The 19,572-nt window shown below is 50.8% G+C and overlaps 2 protein-coding genes across 5 annotated transcripts; both read left to right on the top strand.

Moving 5' to 3' along the window:
• Nucleotides 1–989: 989 nt before the first annotated feature.
• On the top strand, nucleotides 990–10,994 carry PORCN (porcupine O-acyltransferase). Of its 3 annotated transcripts, XM_087860271.1 has the most exons (15): nucleotides 990–1,118; nucleotides 1,775–1,947; nucleotides 3,281–3,473; nucleotides 3,787–3,830; nucleotides 4,237–4,418; nucleotides 4,499–4,629; nucleotides 4,745–4,762; nucleotides 6,015–6,029; nucleotides 6,127–6,252; nucleotides 6,416–6,516; nucleotides 7,631–7,707; nucleotides 7,797–7,860; nucleotides 7,968–8,053; nucleotides 8,908–9,018; nucleotides 10,860–10,994. In XM_087860271.1, exons 2-15 carry the CDS (start codon nucleotides 1,812–1,814, stop codon nucleotides 10,959–10,961), a joined length of 1,386 nt encoding a protein of 461 aa, XP_087716397.1. In that variant the 5' UTR covers nucleotides 990–1,118; nucleotides 1,775–1,811; the 3' UTR covers nucleotides 10,962–10,994. The 3 variants fall into 3 exon arrangements, with proteins under 3 accessions (XP_087716397.1, XP_087716398.1, XP_087716399.1); XM_087860272.1 differs by lacking the exons at nucleotides 4,745–4,762; nucleotides 6,015–6,029; XM_087860273.1 differs by lacking the exons at nucleotides 6,015–6,029; nucleotides 6,127–6,252.
• A 1,328-nt stretch (nucleotides 10,995–12,322) lies between these two features.
• On the top strand, nucleotides 12,323–18,368 carry EBP (EBP cholestenol delta-isomerase). 2 transcript variants are annotated; one of them, XM_045790392.2, is made up of 5 exons: nucleotides 12,323–12,444; nucleotides 13,405–13,723; nucleotides 15,770–15,806; nucleotides 15,942–16,072; nucleotides 16,656–18,368. In XM_045790392.2, the coding sequence occupies exons 2-5, from the start codon at nucleotides 13,423–13,425 to the stop codon at nucleotides 16,877–16,879; spliced, it is 693 nt and encodes a 230-aa protein (XP_045646348.1). In that variant the 5' UTR covers nucleotides 12,323–12,444; nucleotides 13,405–13,422; the 3' UTR covers nucleotides 16,880–18,368. The 2 variants fall into 2 exon arrangements, with proteins under 2 accessions (XP_045646348.1, XP_087716400.1); XM_087860274.1 differs by lacking the exon at nucleotides 12,323–12,444 and adding an exon at nucleotides 12,699–12,836.
• The last annotated feature ends 1,204 nt before the right edge of the window (nucleotides 18,369–19,572 follow it).

Here is a 19,572-nt window from a genome sequence, read left to right as displayed (position 1 = left end):
TTAGACCCTGTTTTCCTTAGTTCCTCAGGTCACGGTGGGGTCCAGCTTGACCTGGGCTTCCTTTTCTCTTCCAACTCACGCTAAACATGCAGTATGTGCCCAATAAATGCCCCCTTTGTAATAATAAACCCTTCATCAGCCTAGGGACAGAGTGGAGTGTCCAGACGCTGCAGAGTAAGGGAGGTAGACACCAGGTGCTGCATAAATCCTCAGTGTTGGTGCAGATGGAACCCAAAAGAAATCATTGTTGGGGGCACGGTACGTGCTTTTTAAACATGCTCCCGGATCGGATCGATGCTCTGTACTAGCCTCCTAGTTCACAGGGAACACTCCCTAGCTGCTGGGGTCACCCTCGGGGCAGGAGTGAGTCCAGTAGGGAGTTATGCAGGCCTATCCGTTCTCAACGACAACCCAAGTGCTCACGAGGAATCCCCAGGGGAAGCAGAGGCGCCTAATTCGTGCTCCTAGGTGACACAGTAATTATGCTTCTGGCCCGTCTCTGGGGGTGGGTAGGGCTGGAGATTCCTTTAGTTCCCTCACCGGATGGGGAAGAAGAGATCTCGATTTATTTTCCCATCTGTGAAACGGGGGGCGGGGGGGGGGGGGGACAAAAGTGGCCAGAAGACTTGCGCGGGTGGGCAGTCTGGCCCTGTCGCGGGAGCGGGCTTTCCTTCTCCCTCCCCCGTCTCTCCCGTCTCAGCTTCTTCAAGGAGTAGGAATTTGACGATTGCCAAGTTTGTTCCCGGGCCGCCAGAAGACCTCCCGACGCGAATCCTCAAGGGGCTGGAACAGCCCCAAGAAGCCGGATAGGTGCGGGCGCGAACGTTCCGCGCGCCGACGTCCTCCCGCGCCCCGCTCCTCTCAACCTCCCGCTCCTCCTTCCCTCGCTCCTCCGGCTCCCCCTCCTCCTCCGTCCCCGCCCCTCTCCTGCCCTCCCATTGGCCGAGCTGCCCGGCCGGGCCTCCCCGGGATTTAAAGGGCCCGCTCTCCGCGCCGCCCAGGGAGCCGCAGCTGGTCCCGGCCTTGCGGCCTGCGGGGGAGGCTGCCCGGAGGAGGCGGCGACGGTGGCGGCGGCGGTGCGTCCCCGGCCCCCAGGACCGCGGCTTCCTTCCTGCCAGGTAAGTCGGCAGCGGTGCGCGTGCGGCTGCCCGGCTCCCATCCTGAGCCGGCCTCCCCGCGCGGGGCTGCAGCGCGTGTCCTGGGGCCCCCTCTCCATCACCTTTCCCTCTGCTCCAATTGCTACATCCCCTACTGCCAACTTCACCTCCCTGCAGCTCCCGAGCCTGGACAGAGCTTTGTTGGCGGCTGCAAGAGGCCAGGTGGGGGTGAGATGGGGCGCGCGGGGGATACAGGACACCCCCCACATCCGTAGAAGAAGAGATGCACACGGCCCCCAAGTGTCACAGGATCTCCCTCTTTGCCCTCCACACAGAGTGACTCTACCTTGGAAACCAGGGGGGCCCCCCCATTTGATATGTGGGCCTAGAATATGCACTGTTCAATTACATCGGACCCGGACTGTTCACAGCATACAAGAGACACGGGTCCTTCATTCTCCACAGGTCATGGGCTGTGTGTGTACACCCAGGACGCCCATTCACACACACAGTTGGTGGCTCAGTCTGATGTACCTGACATTCACACCCTTCCCCAGCCCCTCAGGACCGTGTCTCCACACGGACAGCCCCAAACTGAAATCTGAGTGTTCGAGTCTATCCCTTGAGCACGGTCTGCCCCGTGGACATCCTGGCTCCCTCTCTCCTTACTTTGACAGGTCTCTCCATCTGTCCTTCCATCCGTGGGGGTCCGCAATGGCCACCTTCAGCCGCCAGGAATTTTTCCAGCAACTGCTGCAGGGCTGTCTCCTGCCTACTGCCCAGCAGGGCCTTGACCAGATCTGGCTGCTCCTTGCCATCTGCCTCGCCTGCCGCCTCCTCTGGAGGCTTGGTAAGTGTTTGCCCCGCCAGGTGCCACCCCTCGAGGCCATACCACACATACCGTATTCACCCATCCCGAGCCGCATTTTATCCTGCTACATCTTGCCATGCCAAGCCAGACGCCAATGTGTCTAGCCCACCACATCTCACCAGCCCAGGGACCATTCCATTACACCACGTCCCGCTGTGCCCAGCCACCCCATGCCACACCACACCAAGCCACGTCCTGCCATGGCAAGCCATGTCTTTCAGTATGCCTGAGTTCTGGGATTCTAGAAAGCTGAGTTTCTTGGACCTTCGGATCCTGAAATGTCTCCATCCCAAGGTTACAAGATTCTGGAATGCTGATGTCAGCTATGGAATCCCAAAGTACCGCGTTACAGGATTTGGGCATTCTGACAAATTGAAATTCTCACATTTTAGCCTTCCAAAATGCTGGCATTCTGGATTTCGAGAATCAGAGCATGATGAGATTTCTGGATTGTAGGATTCTGGAATGTTTCCACAGTCGTGGCCAGCCTATATCCAAATGATAAGATTAAAAGTTCCCAAATTTCCTATAGGATGCTGAGAATTTTGGAAATCTGAGATTCAAAGGTTCTATGCTTTCTTTTTCTCTTCTTTTCTTTTTTTTTAAGTTTACTTAAGTATTTTTTTTAGTAATCTCTACACCCAACGTGGGGCTCGCACTCACGACCCAAGATCAAGAGTTGCACTCTCCACGAACTGAGCCAGCCAGGCGCTCCCCCTTTTTTTCTTTTATTTTAAATGGATGTTTTTTCCCCAGGTTCATCATTTTGAGATATTTCGAAGTTACCGAAAAGTTAAGCTGAAAGAATAATGTTATGAGCACCTGTATATGCATTACCAGATTCTCCAACTGTCAACATCTTGACACGTTAGCTCTATCTATCTGTCTACCTACCCACCTATCATCTTCCTGAATCCTGTGAAGAACGTGCTGACACTTCACCCCAAACCCTTCAGTGTGAGCCCTCCCTCCCAAGAACAAGGACATCTTTCCCCAACAAGCACGCCCTCCAACCTCACCCCTCAAGAAATTTAATCTGGGGGCAGTAATAATTATCCAACATAAGTTGATATTCGCACTTCCCCCAGGGTTCCCAAAAATGTCTTTTATAGTTGTTTCTTTTCTTTAAACCCAGGCCCTGCCACCTTTCCGGCTCCCCAACACCCGCTTCGGGACCCCCCCAGCCCCCCCTCCGCTGCAGTCTCACCACATTCCAACCTCTGTTCTGCCCTCTGCCCAGTTGCCCTCCCTTCCTCCCAGCCCAGCCAACTTCCCTTTCTTGTCCTCTCTCTCTCTGTCTGTCTCCCCTCAGGGTTGCCATCCTACCTGAAGCATGCGAGCACCGTGGCAGGTGGGTTCTTCAGCCTCTACCACTTCTTCCAGCTGCACATGGTTTGGGTCGTGCTGCTCAGCCTCCTGTGCTACCTCGTGCTCTTCCTCTGCCGACACTCCTCCCATCGCGGCGTCTTCCTCTCGGTCACCATCCTCATCTACCTACTCATGGGGTATGGGTGTGAGTCCTCTTCCCCGCACCACCCAGGCCACTCCTCGGGAGGCTGTCCGGGAACAAGGAGGGCAGACGGGATTCCCGGAGGAGGGGGATCATCGGGGACACTGGTGCTTTCTGAAGGCTGTACGGGGACAGGCTGGCCTTGGGCTCCCCCTGGAGGAGGGAGTCCTGGAGAATGATTCCTCCGGGAGATGGTGCAGGACAGGGGTGTGGGGGGGGGTATAACCTTCACCTTACCTTGGTTTCCCCCACTTGGTGGTCTCTGAGACCGTGGGAGTCATGGAGCCAAGACCACCTTTTTTCCGTAGTGAAATGCACATGGTGGACACGGTGACGTGGCACAAGATGCGAGGTAGGCAGCCCCGGCCCTGTCGCCCGCCCCGGCCATCCTGCCCCGCTCCACAGCTCCTAATTCCCCCAACCCTGGCTGTCCTTCCCCGCTTTTCTCCCTCATCCGCCCGCCCCAGCGGACACGCGGGCCTCAGACTCCCCTTACATCTGTGTCTCTCTCTCCCATGCCTCCCCCCCCCACCCCGCCCCATCCATCTGTCTGTCCTAGCTCATGTACGCACGCGCCTGACACTTGAGTCAGGGCGTCTGCTGGTCCTGGGCCCGCCTGCTCACCTGCCTGTCTGACACTGTGCCCACCTGTCCACACTTGACCTCCTCTTTTCCTACCACCTCTCACCCGGTGCTCCCCATTCCCCCATGCGGACCTGCTCTTTGCCTGTCCACTTGACCATGGGCACCACACATAGGGGCCCAGATGATCGTGGCCATGAAGGCGGTGTCTCTGGGCTTCGACCTGGACCGGGGCGAGGTGGGTGCAGTGCCCTCGCCCATGGAGTTCATGGGCTACCTCTACTTCGTGGGCACCATCGTCTTTGGGCCCTGGATATCCTTCCACAGCTACCTCCAGGCTGTCCAAGGCCGCCCGCTGGTGAGGTCCTGGGTGGACAGGTGGGCAGGGACTGTGGGAGCCACCGTGGGGCAGTGTTCATGGAGCCTTGATCCCCACAGAGCCGCCGATGGCTGCAGAAGGTAGCCCGGAGCCTGGCGCTGGCCCTGCTGTGCCTTGTGCTCTCCACCTGTGTGGGCCCCTACCTCTTCCCATACTTCATCCCCCTTGATGGTGACCGCCTCCTTCGCAAGTGAGCACAGCCTTCGAGGCCTCTGCCCAACAGTGAGGGGGTTGGGTAGGGACCTGGGGTCTCCCCAGCTCTGAGCCTGTCTCTTAATTCCTCTATCTGTCTTCTGTTACTACAGCAAGAAACGCAAAGCCAGGTAAATGACGGCAGGTGCTAAGGGCGAGTGGGGCTGACTGGGGGTTGGGGGGGCGCAGTCTGTAGCCGGTTTGTTCTGTAAGTCCGAGGCTGTCTGACCATCTGTCCCATGACTAGACAGAGACTGAGTGTCTATGGCTGTTGTCTGACCACGATTGGCTCTGTGACTCCGTACGACTGACACTGTGCCTGGCTATCCATCTGGTCCTCTGTTAGGAACAAGTTACGTGACGACAATGAGGAGTGACAAGTGTGTACTGGTGGGTGATGCTGACCTGCCTGTGACGCTGCCTAGGGGTGTATGTGGGTCGTTTGCCTGTCAGCCACTCACCGTCCTTGTGGGACTGGTGTTCTGGCTGTCTCGCTGTGCCGTTGTCAAGGATGGGATGTGTGCCTGTCGCTGGATAAGATAAAGCTGGGTCGTCTGTGACTCTGGCTGGGAATGGGTCTGACCATACGTAGCCTGTTGTGTGCCTGTCTGTGATGGATTCCACCTGTGAGCCTGCCTTCTCTAGCTGCCTGGTGTTGTCTGGCTGAGGGCTCATGCCCGACCATGTGTCTGTGCCTGTCTGTGGGACCGACCAGCCACCTCTTGGTGTGACTGTAGGATTTCATCCAGCTGTTCATATGACCCAGTACCCCACTCACTGGCCGCTGATGGTGTCTGATGCTGAGTGAGGCTCCCCAAAGGGTGGAGTGACTTGCCCAGTGTCACCCAGCTAAGCAGCAGGGCAGTATGCGCAGGCCTGATTCCAGAACCTACACATTTTCCTGGACGTGGTCTGTTTTCCACCATGTCTGATTGTACAGCTGACAGGATGACTGGGTTGGGTGTAGTATTGTGTACGTGTGCAAAGCAGGGTGCTTGGTGGTGTCCGTGCCTAAGTAAAGGACCCTGGCGTATCTCACAGTCACTGGATCAGACTGGAGAGCTGTGGGGCTGGGAGTCTGATAGTGTTTGTGTCTGGCCACATGTCTGTGTCAGTGTGTGGCATGGTGAGGTCGGGCCTCTGACAGTGGCTGCATCTGGATGTCTGGCCACGTGAGGCTCTAGGACTGTGTCATACTGTAGGGCAGCTCACACTTCTGTTTGAGGTGCGTGAAATTAACTGACGGTGTACGTATGCGTGTGACTCTTTTGCCGCCATGTTTCTGTCTTGTCTTGTCTACAAACAACTCCGGCCAGCCTCCAGGTCCTCTCTGACTCTCTTTCCTTTCTTCTCTGCTGCCCTCCTGACCCCTGGGGGCCCTAGGGGCACCATGGTAAGGTGAGTCTGCAGAGTGGGGCTGGGGATGCGACACATGGCGGGGTGTCATGCCGGGGCCTAGGAGTGATCCCTCTCTCCCCCGCTGCTTTCTCCCCAGGTGGCTGCGAGCCTACGAGAGTGCTGTCTCCTTCCACTTCAGCAACTATTTTGTGGGCTTTCTGTCCGAGGCCACGGCCACGTTGGCAGGGGCCGGCTTCACCGAGGAGAAGGATCACCTGGAATGGTGGGGAGGGCTGGGGGGCCCCCCCTCCCACGGGGTGCTGCCTAGAGGAGCTGCAGGGAGGGGGGAGGGAGTCCCAGGGGAGGGAACAGCCAAGACAAAAGTATGGAGGTTAGATGGATGGGTTGAGACCCCAAATGAATTTGCAGGTCTCTTTTGCCTACAGGGACCTGACGGTATCCAAGCCACTGAACGTGGAGTTGCCCCGGTCCATGGTGGAAGTTGTCACGAGCTGGAACCTACCCATGTCTTATTGGCTAAATAACTGTGAGTCACCAAGTGACCACTTCAAGAGAGTTGGGAGTCCTCAACCCAGGCCCTTTCCCATTCACATAACAAACATTTACTGAGAACCTATTGTGTACTAGGCACTGAAGATACTGCAGGGACCAGAAAAACAAAACAAAACAACAACAACAAAAAACAAAGTCCCTGGCCCCCGTAGAGCTGGCATTTTTGCGGGGAGAGCAGACAGTAAGAGGAAGAAAATACATAATAGTTCAAGTGCTATGGTTAAAAAATGAAGCAGGTAAAGATGATCTGGAAGTGTTCGCAGGAGTGGGGGGAGGAGTGTTGCAATTTTAAATAAATTAGCCAGAGCAAGTCCCACTGAAGAGATGGCATTTGAGCAAAGACCTGAGCAAGGTGAAAGAACAAGCAATGCCAATGTGGGGGGGAGTGTAACAGATGGCAGGAACAGCCGGTGCAAAGGCCCTGAGGCAGCATACTGGGCACGGCTGAGGAACAGGGAGGAGACTGGTGCAGTGGGAGCAGATTGAGCAAGGGGACCAGTGGCAGGAGGTGAGGGCAGAGAGGTGACAGGGGCCTGGAAGGCTTCACTGGCCACAGGGAGGACTTGGGCTTTTTCTCTGAGAAATGGAGCCACAGCACGGGAGTGAGCAGAGGAGGGCTGAGGGCCGACTTGGGTTGTAACAGGGCCCTCTGGCTGCTGTGAGAGCAGACAGGGTGGAGAAGGTGAAGAGGTCACTGCACTAGTCCAAGCGAGCTATGGCGGTAGTGGCAGTGGACATGGACAAAAGAGGTCAGATTCTAGATAAATTCTGAAAGTGGAATTGACAGGATTTGCTGAGAGTTTGGTTGTGGGAATGGGGGGGGGGGCGAGCAAGGGTGAGTCTAGGTTTTTGCCCTGAGGAACTGGAACAGTAGACTTGACATTGGCTGAACTTGGGGACACTATGGGAGGCGCAGTTTGGGAGGGAAGATTGGGAGCTAAGTTCTGGACATGGGACGTTTGGGGCCATTATAAAGAACTTATCCTAGGGGCTGCGACAGGCTGTGGGTTCCTCGCCTTGCCCTCTGGCCTGCCGGGAAGGGCAGAGGGGATCCCAGGAGACTTTTGACCCGCATCTTCCCCTTTCAGATGTTTTCAAGAATGCTCTCCACCTGGGGACCTTCTCAGCCGTGCTGGTCACCTATGCAGCCAGTGCCCTCCTGCACGTGAGCAGGGCAGAGCGGGATGTGGGGTGGGGAGAGCTGGGCAGCAGGGCCTCCTCCTTACTCACCTCATTGCCCCCTGGGCCCTCCAGGGCTTCAGCTTCCATTTGGCTGCGGTGCTGCTGTCCCTGGCGTTTATCACTTACGTGGAACACGGTGAGTGCCAAGCCCAACCCAGCAGGTGGGATGGAAGGTGGGGGCAGGGCTAGAACACTGTCCCCTGAGGCTAACCTGACCCCCTTACCTCCTGGCATCCACCCCAGTCCTCCGGAAGCGCCTGGCTCGGATCCTCAGTGCCTGCGTCTTGTCGAAACGGTGCCCACCAAACTGTTCGCACCAGCATCGCTTGGTGAGGGTTCAACCCGGGCAGCCTCATGCCCAGCACTCCCCCTCAAAAACGTTACTTCTGTCTCCATCCTATATCTGTCTCAGGGTGCCCAGCTTCCTCTTCTGGTGCCTGAGCCATCCCCAGAACCTCACTTCTATTCACTGGCATCCATTTCTCTCACAAACATTTATCAAGCACCTGCTGTATACACACCTGGCATCCGTCCCCCACCCCCAGTGAACATTTATTGAGCACCTGCTGGCATCAGGCACTGTTCTAGGCACTGGAGACACAGCGATGAACAAAACAGACTCAAGTCCCAGCCCTATGGGACAAGCATTTTAAGGGAGGGGGCGGTTAGTGGTTTCAATTTTAAATAAGAAAGTGACTTTTGAGTTCTTTAACTGACGGAGATGAGGAAGAGAAGCATTCCAGGCGAAGAGAGAACAACGGGTGTAAAAGCTCTGAGATGGGAGAGAGCCTGGAATATTTGAGGAACAAGGAGACCAGTGTGGCTTGAGCAGAGCGAGCGAGGGGGGAGACTGGTGGGTCTTGTAGGTCATGGTGGGGATTTGTTTCTGTTTGTTTTTGCATTGTTTGTGATAAGAAATCTGGACCACCTCAGATTCTGATAAACTCGCATCTCCCTCTGGATGCCCTCAGGCTAAAAGTACCCTCATCCTTGGCTACCTCTTGAGTTCCTGTAGGAAGATCCAAACCATCTTATTCCTACCCTGGGGGGTGCCTTGTGCCCTGGACATCCTCATTCCTGGGACCCACTGGGCCTTGTGCATCTCCCTGGGCTCCCCTGCCCAGGTGGGGCTGGGGACAGTGAGTAGATACAGCTGCCAAGCATATCCATCTGTCCCCCACAGGGCCTGGGGGTGCGAGCCTTAAACCTGCTCTTTGGGGCCCTGGCCATCTTCCATCTGGCCTACCTGGGCTCCCTGTTTGATGTCGATGTGGATGACACCACAGAGGAGCAGGTGAGGTGGGGCCCTGGGCTGGAGGTTACTTAGGGATGTGCTCCCTGCTCATGGGAACCATGATAACAAAGGTGAAGAGGCCGAGGCACTGAGGACCTTGTGTCCTGTGTCTATCTAGCTTACGAAGCTAGGGCTCCTCGCTCCTTCTTTCCCGGAGTCCTGGTTGATTCGTCCTGTTGGGGCTCTTATTAGGGTGAAGCATGCAAACTGTGTTTATTTTACTTATAAAATTTATTTCATAGAGAAGGAGTGCAAAATCCAGGTTTTAAAAGATTTTATTTTCTTATTTGAGAGAGAGAGAGAGAGAGAACAGGAGTGGGGAGAGGGGCAGAGGGGGAGGGAGAAACAGTCTCCCTGCCGAGCAAGGAGCCCAATGTGGGGGCTCAATCCCAGGACCCCGGGATCATGACCTGAGCTGAAGGCAGCCTCTTAAACCGACTGAGCCACCCAGGCGCCCCCAGGTTTTACTTTTCAAAAAATTAATTACTTCACCATATTTTTGTTTAGGTAGAATTCGCAAGGTTTCTTTCTTACTTAATTAAAGAAGTATTTTTACTCAGGTTGAATGTGCAAACTCTGGATTCTGTTTTAAAAATGTACATTAAAATGTATGTACTATTTTTATTCATGTGGCGTATGCACATTCCAGATTTTACTCCTTTTTAAATGAAAGACAGTTTTAAAAATACTGTTTCTTCATATGGCTCTTGCAGGATCCAGGTTTTGCTTCTCTTTTAGTTGAATTTTTTTTTTATTTTTAATTGAAAATAAAACTTTTATTTTCTATTTTGTCATTAAAAACAATTTTTAATCTTCATTCAGGTTGAGTGTGCAAAATCTGGGTTTTGTTTTATTTTTAGTAAAACGTTTAAAAATAGTTAATGCATGTATCACAAGGTTCAAAAACAAAACAGTATGCAAGATGTTCAGGGAAAAGTCTTGCTCCTACTGTCTACTTCCTCCCCTCTTGCAGGTAATTACTTTTATTCATTTTATTAAAATGAATTAAAAGAATCCTTCTAAAATATAAGCACAATAGTATATTTTAATTCCCTCCCCCACTCTAGGTTTTACCCTAAAATAACTCATGAATGATACTGTTCTGCATGTAGCTGTTTTCACATAATAGTTCTTGAAAATCTTCCGCATAAGTACATGGAATGTCCTCATTCGTTTTCCGATGCAAGGATACAACAGTATGACAGTGTCGTTTGTCCCTTATCAGTGAACACCCAGGCGATTTCCAGCTCTTTCTTACTGCAAATCGTGCTGCAGCAAGTAATAATACCCTCGTAGCCGTGCGGATTCACACAGGTGTGGACAAAACTATAGGATCTAGCCTTGATAGTTACAATGAAGTTACTTTTTTGCCTTCCCCCAGCAGTGTGTGACCATATCTGCCGCCCTACCAACAGAGTACCTCTCAGACTTCCTGGATAGGTTTGCCGTTTTGAGAGGAGGAAGATTATGAGTGAAGCTGAGTATCTTTTCATAAAGAGCCACTGGGATTTTTCCTTCGTGAGAATGGCATACTCCCCTCCTTTGCCAGTTTTTTTCTTTTCAAAAAATCGATTTCTAGCAGTTCCTTCTATATTAGGGAGAGTACGGATCAGAGAATGGAATGGCCCTGTTTTGTTTTTAAAAATAGTTTTTAAAGGAGAAAACATGAAAGAGAAAAAAAAACTACCTAAATCTGCTTGCCTTTTATATGTACCCAGTCTCTGGGGCCTCACCTGGGGTTACCATGGAGTCACAGAAATGTCCTTGAACAAAGGATGGGCTTTCCTGAGACCTTTTTTTGTTCTTGCCTAGTGGGACTGTCACCTCTTTCTCTCCCACAGGGCTACGGCATGGCATACACTGTCCACAAGTGGTCAGAGCTCAGCTGGGCCAGTCACTGGGTCACTTTTGGATGTTGGATCTTCTATCGTCTCATAGGCTGAGGCACATCTGTGGACCCTCATAGCTCCCTCAAGACCCCTCCTCAGGGTGCCAGCTCTGATGGGGGATGAGGGAAGGCCCTATCTCTAATTCTGACCCCTCTCCATTCTTGACCCCCCCCAACACTCCTACACACACACACACACACACACACACACACACACACACACACACAAACGCGATTTCCATGCCTGTCGATCCCCACTCCACCACAAGGCGGGAAGAGGGTGGTCCCTGACTGGGGCCTAGGGGTGGAGGATGCTTGGGGAAGCAGAGAGGGGGAGATCCAGGGCCTCCCCGCCTTCCTTCTCCCTTTTTATATACAGTTTGTTATTGTCAAATAAAAGTAGGAAAGATACAAAAGGCTCTTTCTTCACTGCCCAGTGGGGAATAGAATTGAGTGAGGAATGGGCACAGCACAGAGAAAGGTTTGGAAGCTGGAAATCATGAAGAGGGAGCAGGTTGTGATCGGTTCATGGTTAATTTATTATTGTTCAGGGTTGGCTGAAGAGCTGGAGGGCTGTACAGCTTGATTTGAGTGGAGCCAGGATAGACTGGATAGTTGGATGTGGAGGGGGGGACCTGATACTAGCTGGCTGCAAAACTGACTGGTTTTCTGATTGGTTATTCTGACTAGGACAGAGAGGGGGAAAGCAAGACAGATGAAGAGTTCGTGCTTATTGGTCCTTAGGACTGAAGCTTGTGGGTTCTAATTGGATAGGAAGGTCTGGGATAAGTCTGGGTTCTGACTGACTGCGCGGCCTGGGGCGCCTGCTGGCTTAGAGTTACGGAATTCGGGTTGGCTCTTTAGAGTTGGCACAGGGAGACTAAGGGTCTTGGTGCCAATTGGCCAGCAAGGCGGAAGAGCCTGGGTTTTGACTAGTTCTTCTGACTTTAAGTCGGGAGAGGTGGAGATGACCGCTGAGGAGTTCTGGGCGCCGAGGGAGAGGGCAGACGCACAGTGTGCAAGATGTGATCTGCCTGTCGTATTTAGTTTCCTTGCGGGTTCGGGCATTAGGATTGAAGACTGGTCCGGGAACTCACTAATTGCCTAAAAAACGAGAGCAAAGGTGAGCGAACACAGAGCAATGCCAACTGGACAGCAGATAAGGAAGATAAACAGCCGGTTTCCAATACGACTGACTGACAATGGGACAGGGAAATTGAAGCCAGCAATCGCTGCGTACGGGGTGCAGCCCCAAACCGCCCACCAACCTTGGCGGGTCCCTGCCTTCCCGCAGCTCCTGACTGGGTCTCAACCAACAGCGAAAATGGCACCACGCATGGGGGCGGGGCCGGCGGCACACAGAGAGCTGCTATTGGTTAGGAGCAGCACTGTGGCCGCCTTCCCAGCCCCCCCATTGGCCCGCTCCATAAGGTGAGGAACCTGAGGGGTAAGTCGCAACGAAGGTTTTTCCTCAGCCCGCGAGCTAGCCTAGGGAGATCCCGGAGTCTGTGAGCGACGCCGCCGCGATCACGCCGCTGGTAAGTGTCCTCCACCCAGCCTGCCACTCCATCCCCTAGCTCTCAACTGCTAAACAGCTGGCCCTCGACGCCGGCGCTAGATCCTTCCTCCCCCCGCCCCACGCGCGCGCGCGCGCACACACACACACACACACACACACACACACACACACACACACACACACACACACACACATACATACCCCCACCCACGCCCACCGCTCACCCTGCGCGCCTGCGCGAGACCCCCTGCTACCGTGCGGTTGTCCGGACGACAGAAGATCTGCCTTCTCATTGGGCAGCTGGCCCAGAGGCCTCTAATTCTAATTGGTGGTCTCTGTATTTGACCCTCGTTTTCCTGTTTAGAACTGCGTGCAAGAGCACTGCCTTCCGCTTTCTTCTTTTTCTCGCAGGTTGGTGGCCTTATGCGATTTCAGGAAGGGTCTGGCTTTCCACACGCTGAACCTGAGGGCTGTAGTTCTGATTAGTTTTCTGTCTTTTGTCCTGCAGTTTCCAGGACTACGAGGGAGGGAATAGCTTTCTGTTGAAAAATGCTAGACCCTGACCCCTGCAGTGGAACCCAGCCTGGTCGCTGTGTCTCCCCCAGCCGACTTTGGCCCCTGAGGGCGGGGACCACGCCTGGCCTCTGTATGTCCCCTACCAGGGCATGACCAATGAGAGCTGGGACCTAGTCTGGTTCTTGTGTCTGCCCACCAGACTGTGACCAATAAGGGCTAGAACCTGGCCTGGTTCCTGTGTCTTCCATATCATAGGACTCTTGGAGGACTGGAACAGACTTACAGTCATTATTTTAAAACAGTGTATAATTAGATTATTTTTAATCCAGTCTATTAACTGATAATTTTAGTCCATTTACATTTCTTGTGATAATTATTTGGATTTGATTTTATGATCTCATTCTGTGTTTTCTATTTGCTCACGTTTTTCTCTTTTTTTTCCTTTCTCCTTATCCACACACAGCCATCAGCCTACAAAGACATGACCACCAACGCCAGCCCCTTGCACCCGTACTGGCCTCGGCACCTGAGGCTGGACAACTTTGTGCCTAATGACTTCCCCACTTGGCATCTCCTGGCCGGCCTCTTCTCTGTGTCTGGGGTCTTGGTTGTGACCACATGGCTGTTGTCAAGTCGTGCTGCGGTCGTCCCCCTGGGGACTTGGCGGCGACTGTCCCTGTGCTGGTTTGCAGTGTGTGGGTTCATTCACATGGTGATTGAGGGCTGGTTCAGCCTCTACCACGAAGACCTACTTGGAGACCAAGCTTTCTTGTCCCAACTCTGTGAGTCCTGAGTTCTTTGATTTGCTGTGGGAGGGAATTTTCTGGGCAGGGATTGGCTTAGATGTTTGTCCACCCACCAACTCTAACATTAATTTATTTTAAAAATTTATTCAACTTTTTTATTGGATATATATTCATATGGGTCAAAAAAACCATTTAAAGAGGTGTGCAGTGAAAATCTACCTTCTGTCCACCGAGTTTCTCTGGTTATTAACCAATGTTAATAATTTTATATGTTTTTTTCCAGGGTTTATTTACATAAAATTACACAGATAAGCCTCAGTTTGCTATTTGTAAAAGAGGGATAATGGTAATACCCAAATATATGTAAGTCACTTAGAGCAGTGTTGGCAGTGGCGCCTGGGTGGCACAGACGGTTAAGCGTCTGACTCTTGGTTTTGGCTCAGGTCATGATCTTGGGGTCATGAGATCGAGCCCTGTATCACGTTCTGAGCCCAGCATGGAGTCCACTTGAGATTCCCTCTGCTCCTCCCCCTCATGCTCTCTCTCTCTATCTCAAATAAATAAATAAATCTTTAAAAAGACTTTAAGAACAGTGTTGGCAGACAGTAGATGCCATAACTGTTTATCATTATCATCATCATCATCATCATCATCATTGTTTTTTTTCCCCTTCTGTGCAAACAAATGATAATATGGTATATATACCAATGAACTTTGCTTTTTTCCAACGTGGTCACTCCTCATCGGTTCATAAAAAGCTTTCAAAGCATAGATGTTATAGAATTATTTGACTTGTCCAGTATTTTTGGGTATTTCCCTCCGATCCTTTTTTTTTAAGATTTTATTATTTATTTGAGAGAGAAAGAGAGAGAGAACAAGCATAGGGAGAGGGAGAAGCAGACTCCCCGCTGAGCAGGGAGCCTGACACAGGGCTTGATCCCGGGACTCTGGGATCATGACCTGAGCCGAAGGCAGACGCTCAGCCAACTGAGCCACCTAGGCACCCCCAATCTTTTGCTATTATAAATAATATTCCTTTTGGCCTCATGAATAAATTCTTTTTCTGCTATTCTTTTTTTCCCAAAGATTTTATTTATTTATTTGAGAGAGAGCGCACGAGTGCATGAGAAGGGTGGAGGGGCAGGGGGAGAGGGAGAAAGAAGCAGACTGTCCACTGAGCGGGGAGCCAGACGCAGGACTCGATCCCAGGACTCCGGGATCATGACCCGAGCCGAAGGCAAATGCTTAACCAACCAAGCCACCCAGGCGCCCATAAAACTGCTATTCTTATATAACACTTTGATCTGACACAAGTCTGTGTGGAAATCTGCTTTCATTTCTCTTGGGTAAATATGGAGGAGAAGAATGGTAGATGTGTGTTTAACTTTATAAAAAACTGCCAAACTGTTTTTTAAAATGGCTGCACCATTTTATTTTCCCACCAGCAGTATATGGGAGTTCTAGTTCCTCCACATCCTCGCCAACACTTGGTATGGTCAGGTGTTTCTTCAATTTTAGTCGTAGTGGATGCAAGTGCTATCTCATTATGGTTTTAATTTGCTTTTTCTTAATACCTCATGAAAGTTTGAGCATGTTTCATATGTTTATTGACCATTTTGGAATCCTCTTTCGTGAAGAACCTCTTCTTGTCTCCTCCCTATTTTTATATTGAGTGGTCTCTCTTTCTTATTAATTCTCTGCTCATCCTTTCATTCACTCATCTGTTCATCTTTGTGCTTGCTTGCTCGCTGGCTTGTGCGCTCTCTCTCTCTCTCTCTCACACACACTCAGTCACTCACTGGCTACTTCACTCACCCCATCACCTACACTTAACCTTCTTTTATTCCACAATTATTGAATATCAGACAATCACAGCATTACTTACTGTTCTGTGTCAGGTCTGCACACATTATCTTGTATACATATGTTCACTCTAGAATCCAGACAGCTACCCCATTTCTCAGATGAGGAAACTGAGGCATGGAGAGGTTATGAAGCCATCTTACATGGGCCCTCGGCTCTCACACATCTGAGTTCCTTTTCTTGCCTTTATTCTTTATGTATGTCTCTTACCTTCTTCAGGGAAAGAGTATGCCAAGGGAGACAGCCGATACATCCTGTAAGTGTTTGCCTCCATCAGGGGAGACCTACATTGATTTCGGGGTGGTGGTGAGTTGGGGAGCACTAATGGTGTGCCCTGTGGGTAGATCACAGTAATGCCACTGTTCCCTAATCCTTTCTCCCCCTCCCACAGGAGTGACAACTTCACAATATGCATGGAGACCATCACAGCTTGCCTTTGGGGACCACTCAGCCTATGGGTGGTGATCGCCTTTCTCCGCCAGCAGCCCCTCCGCTTTGTCTTACAGCTCGTGGTCTCTGTAGGTGAGGAGAGGGCCCACGCTGGGTGCTGGAGGGGTTGATGGGGTATCCACAGGCACAGGGGTATCCCTGCAGGGAGCCTGTCTCAATTGTGCCAATCGAGGGCTGATTCAGGCTGAATGGCATCCTCCTGAGTTTCTGGAATAGCCATGACCCTCTCAGTCTGTGTTCTCAAGTGGGAAAGGTTCATTTCCCCTTCTTCTCCTTCATCACAGCGTCTCCTGTGAAGGTTACATGAGGTGGCGGGAAGCCCCTGGATCCTCCAGGATTAGGATTCTGAGCTCCCTTCATCTGACATTCAGTCCTCTTGTGTTCTTACATTGCTGGCTTTCTTTCGTTCTGGAATCCTGAGCGGTCTTGAATTAAAGGATTTTGAGCTTCCTTAAATTCTGGAGATAAGAACTCTCCTGAGTTGAGAATTCTTACTTTTCTAATGCCTTAAATTTTCCGCTCTATGATTTCAGAATTCTTAGCTCTCTAAATTTGGGAATCCTGAACTCTGAGACCTTGAATGATGACTTAGAAAATGCCTTGGAATAGCTTTTCCTTCTCACTGGGTTTCCCCTTCCCTTTCTGCCTCCCACAGGTCAGATCTATGGGGATGTGCTCTATTTCCTAACAGAGCACCGGGACGGATTCCAGCATGGGGAGCTGGGCCACCCACTCTACTTCTGGTTTTACTTTGTCTTCATGAACGGCCTGTGGCTGGTGCTGCCTGGAATCCTTGTGCTTGATTCTGTAAAGCAGCTCACTCATGCCCAGAGCATGCTGGACACCAAAACCACAAAAGCCAAGAGCAAGCTGAACTAAGAAGTAGTAGGCTGGGCTTGAACACTGGCCAATGAGGAACCCTCCACCAGGAAGAAGAGGCCAGTCCCACAGTTTGGAGTGACAAAGCAAATTGATCTGTCAAACTCAGGTTGATGGGTAAGCACCAGAAGGGCCAGAGGCAGGGTCAAGAAAGAAGCTGTGTGGAGCTACGGCCGGGAGCCACTGGGACAAAGGTATAGAAGAAACTAGAAGGGCCATGATGGTGGTAGTTTTCAAAATCAGGAAATAAAAGATCTTGACCCTAACACTGAGAGATCTTTAATTACTAACTCCAGAGTTGCCCTATGACTGACCCCACAAACCCTCCCTCACTCACTCATTTCACAGAGCACCGTTCTCTCAGCCATAGGCCCCCCATTATCATCACTTAGACCTCTAATCTATAAGCTCACAAACCCCCTATCACTGACCCCACAGAGTCCCATGATGACTAATTAGATCCATGAGACACCTATTATCTCTCTTAAGAAGTGATCATCCACTCACACTTTTGGTGTTCTCTCCAGAACACACTTTTGTCATTTTTTGTAATATGGACAGGCTGAGAACTTTCCAAATCTGTAAGTTCTTCAGTTTACTCAACCTCTTGTCTCCTGATCAGGTGCTCCACAGACACCCCATCAAAAACTCCACAGATCTTTCCTCACCTCAGACTCCCCCATTACTCCAAAGACGTCCACCATCACTCACCCCATAGACATCCATCACTACCCTAAAGATCCCCATCACTCATCCCAGACACCCCACAAAACTCACACAAGACCCATCACTCACTTCACATATCCTATAACTTACCCCATCAGACCTCCAGTCATATACCCTACAACCCCATGACTCACCCCATAGCCCCCCCCCCATCATGTATAGCACAGACCCTCTCAGTCTCCCCACAAATCCCCTATCATTTACCCCATAGGCTATCATTACTTACCCTACAAACCCCCATAACTCACCTTGCAGAATTTGTCACCTCATACCCCACAGGTCCCCAATTACCCCACAGATCTTTCATCACTCACCCAACATCCTATCATCCTGCAGACCACCTATCATGTATCCACAGATTCCCATCATTTACCGCACAGATACCCTCACTCTGTAGACCCACCCCCATCACTCCTCCCATAGTCTCTGTGTCATTAACCTCATAGACCTTGAGTCATAAAACAAATGGGTACTTGAGGAATTTTGAGGAGATGACAAAGAATGAAAAAACTCAGATACCTGTGGACTGGCTCCTGGTGACCTGTGCAGAGCAGGACTTCAGTTCAAATCCTGGTTCTAATCAAGCCTACAGTATAGCTTTTGAGAAATGCCTCATTGTTAAAGCCAAAGCCAGGCACAGCCACCTTCTGTCCATTGCACTTAATTTCTGTGCCACTTACTATCCCTTTGACCTCGAGCCTGTTTCTCCCTGACCTTCAGTGCTCTCATGTAAAATTCTAATAAAAGTACCTACCTCATTGGATTTTTATGCAGATTAAATGAATTAATATATGTAGACCACCTGGCATACACTTTGTATTTGTTGAATGGAAGAATTTAAAAAAATGATAGAGAAAGTTCTCCCCAGAACTATGACAAGGACCTCCTTTTTTATCTCCTTGCTTCCAGTAAGTCTCTCCATCCAAGGCCCTCTCCACAACCAAGACGGGCATCCGACCCCATTATACCCCCATTTAAAACCTGTGCTCCAGTGCCATCAGGATTGAACTCCAGAATCCAGGCTAGTGTTTCGCTCATCCCACCCTATGCTGATTGTAATGAGAGGCAGACTCTCAAATTCCTAATTTCATTCAGAAAATCCAGCAGACTCATAAGAAGTGTTGTTTACTCAAGCACATGGGTCAGAAGAAATGTGCCAAAAACCCTGCTCTGGCTTTCAAAAAAAAATTCTCCATTGTTTATACCTTCTAGAAAATTGACATCTAATATTAATACCAAGGAAACAAATTATTTAAAAAGATACCAAAACGGGTGCCTGGGTGGCTCAGGTGGTTAAGTGTCTGCTGGGATTGTGATCCTGGGGTTCTGGGGTCAAATCCCAAGTTGGGCTTCCTGCTCAGCAGGGAGTCTGCTTCTCCCTCTCCCTCTGCCCCTCCACCCCACTTGTGCTTTCTCTATTGCTCGCTCACTCTCCCTCTCTCAAATAAATAAAATCTTTTTAAAAAAGATACGAAAATAGAATTGCAGACTTCTCTAAAAAGTTAATGTTAAGTGTAGCATTCATACAACACTGCAACAATAACTGAACTCCAGGCATCTTACAGGATTCCTTTGTTAGAAATTACACTTGTAAGGGCAGTCTGTATTTTGTCCCAAACTAGATGGATGTGCAATGAAGTGAGAAGAATGCCTTCATGCATTTTGTCATTTGTGGAGTCTAAAATATGTTCTGCCATTCAGCTGGTATTTAGTGGACATACACTATTTAATAACATGACTGACCTCAACCTGTTGCAAGGATTAAATAAAATGAAGGCAAACTTAAGCTGGGAACGCCAGAGATCATAAAAATAGCTTTTTTGGTAAGTTATTTATTGAAATATATCATGCAGGGGCGCCTGGGTGGCTCAGTCAGTTAAGCACCTGCCTTCAGCTCAGGTCATGATCCCGGGGTCCTAGGATCAAGCCCCGTGTAGGGCTTCCTGCTCCACCGGGAGTCCACTTCT

The sequence above is a fragment of the Ursus americanus genome, chromosome X, assembly GCF_024610735.1.
Source record: "Ursus americanus isolate L20-20 chromosome X, mUrsAme1.1.p, whole genome shotgun sequence".
Taxonomy (NCBI): Eukaryota; Metazoa; Chordata; class Mammalia; order Carnivora; family Ursidae; genus Ursus; species Ursus americanus.
This window is presented reverse-complemented; position numbering and strand designations above follow the sequence as displayed.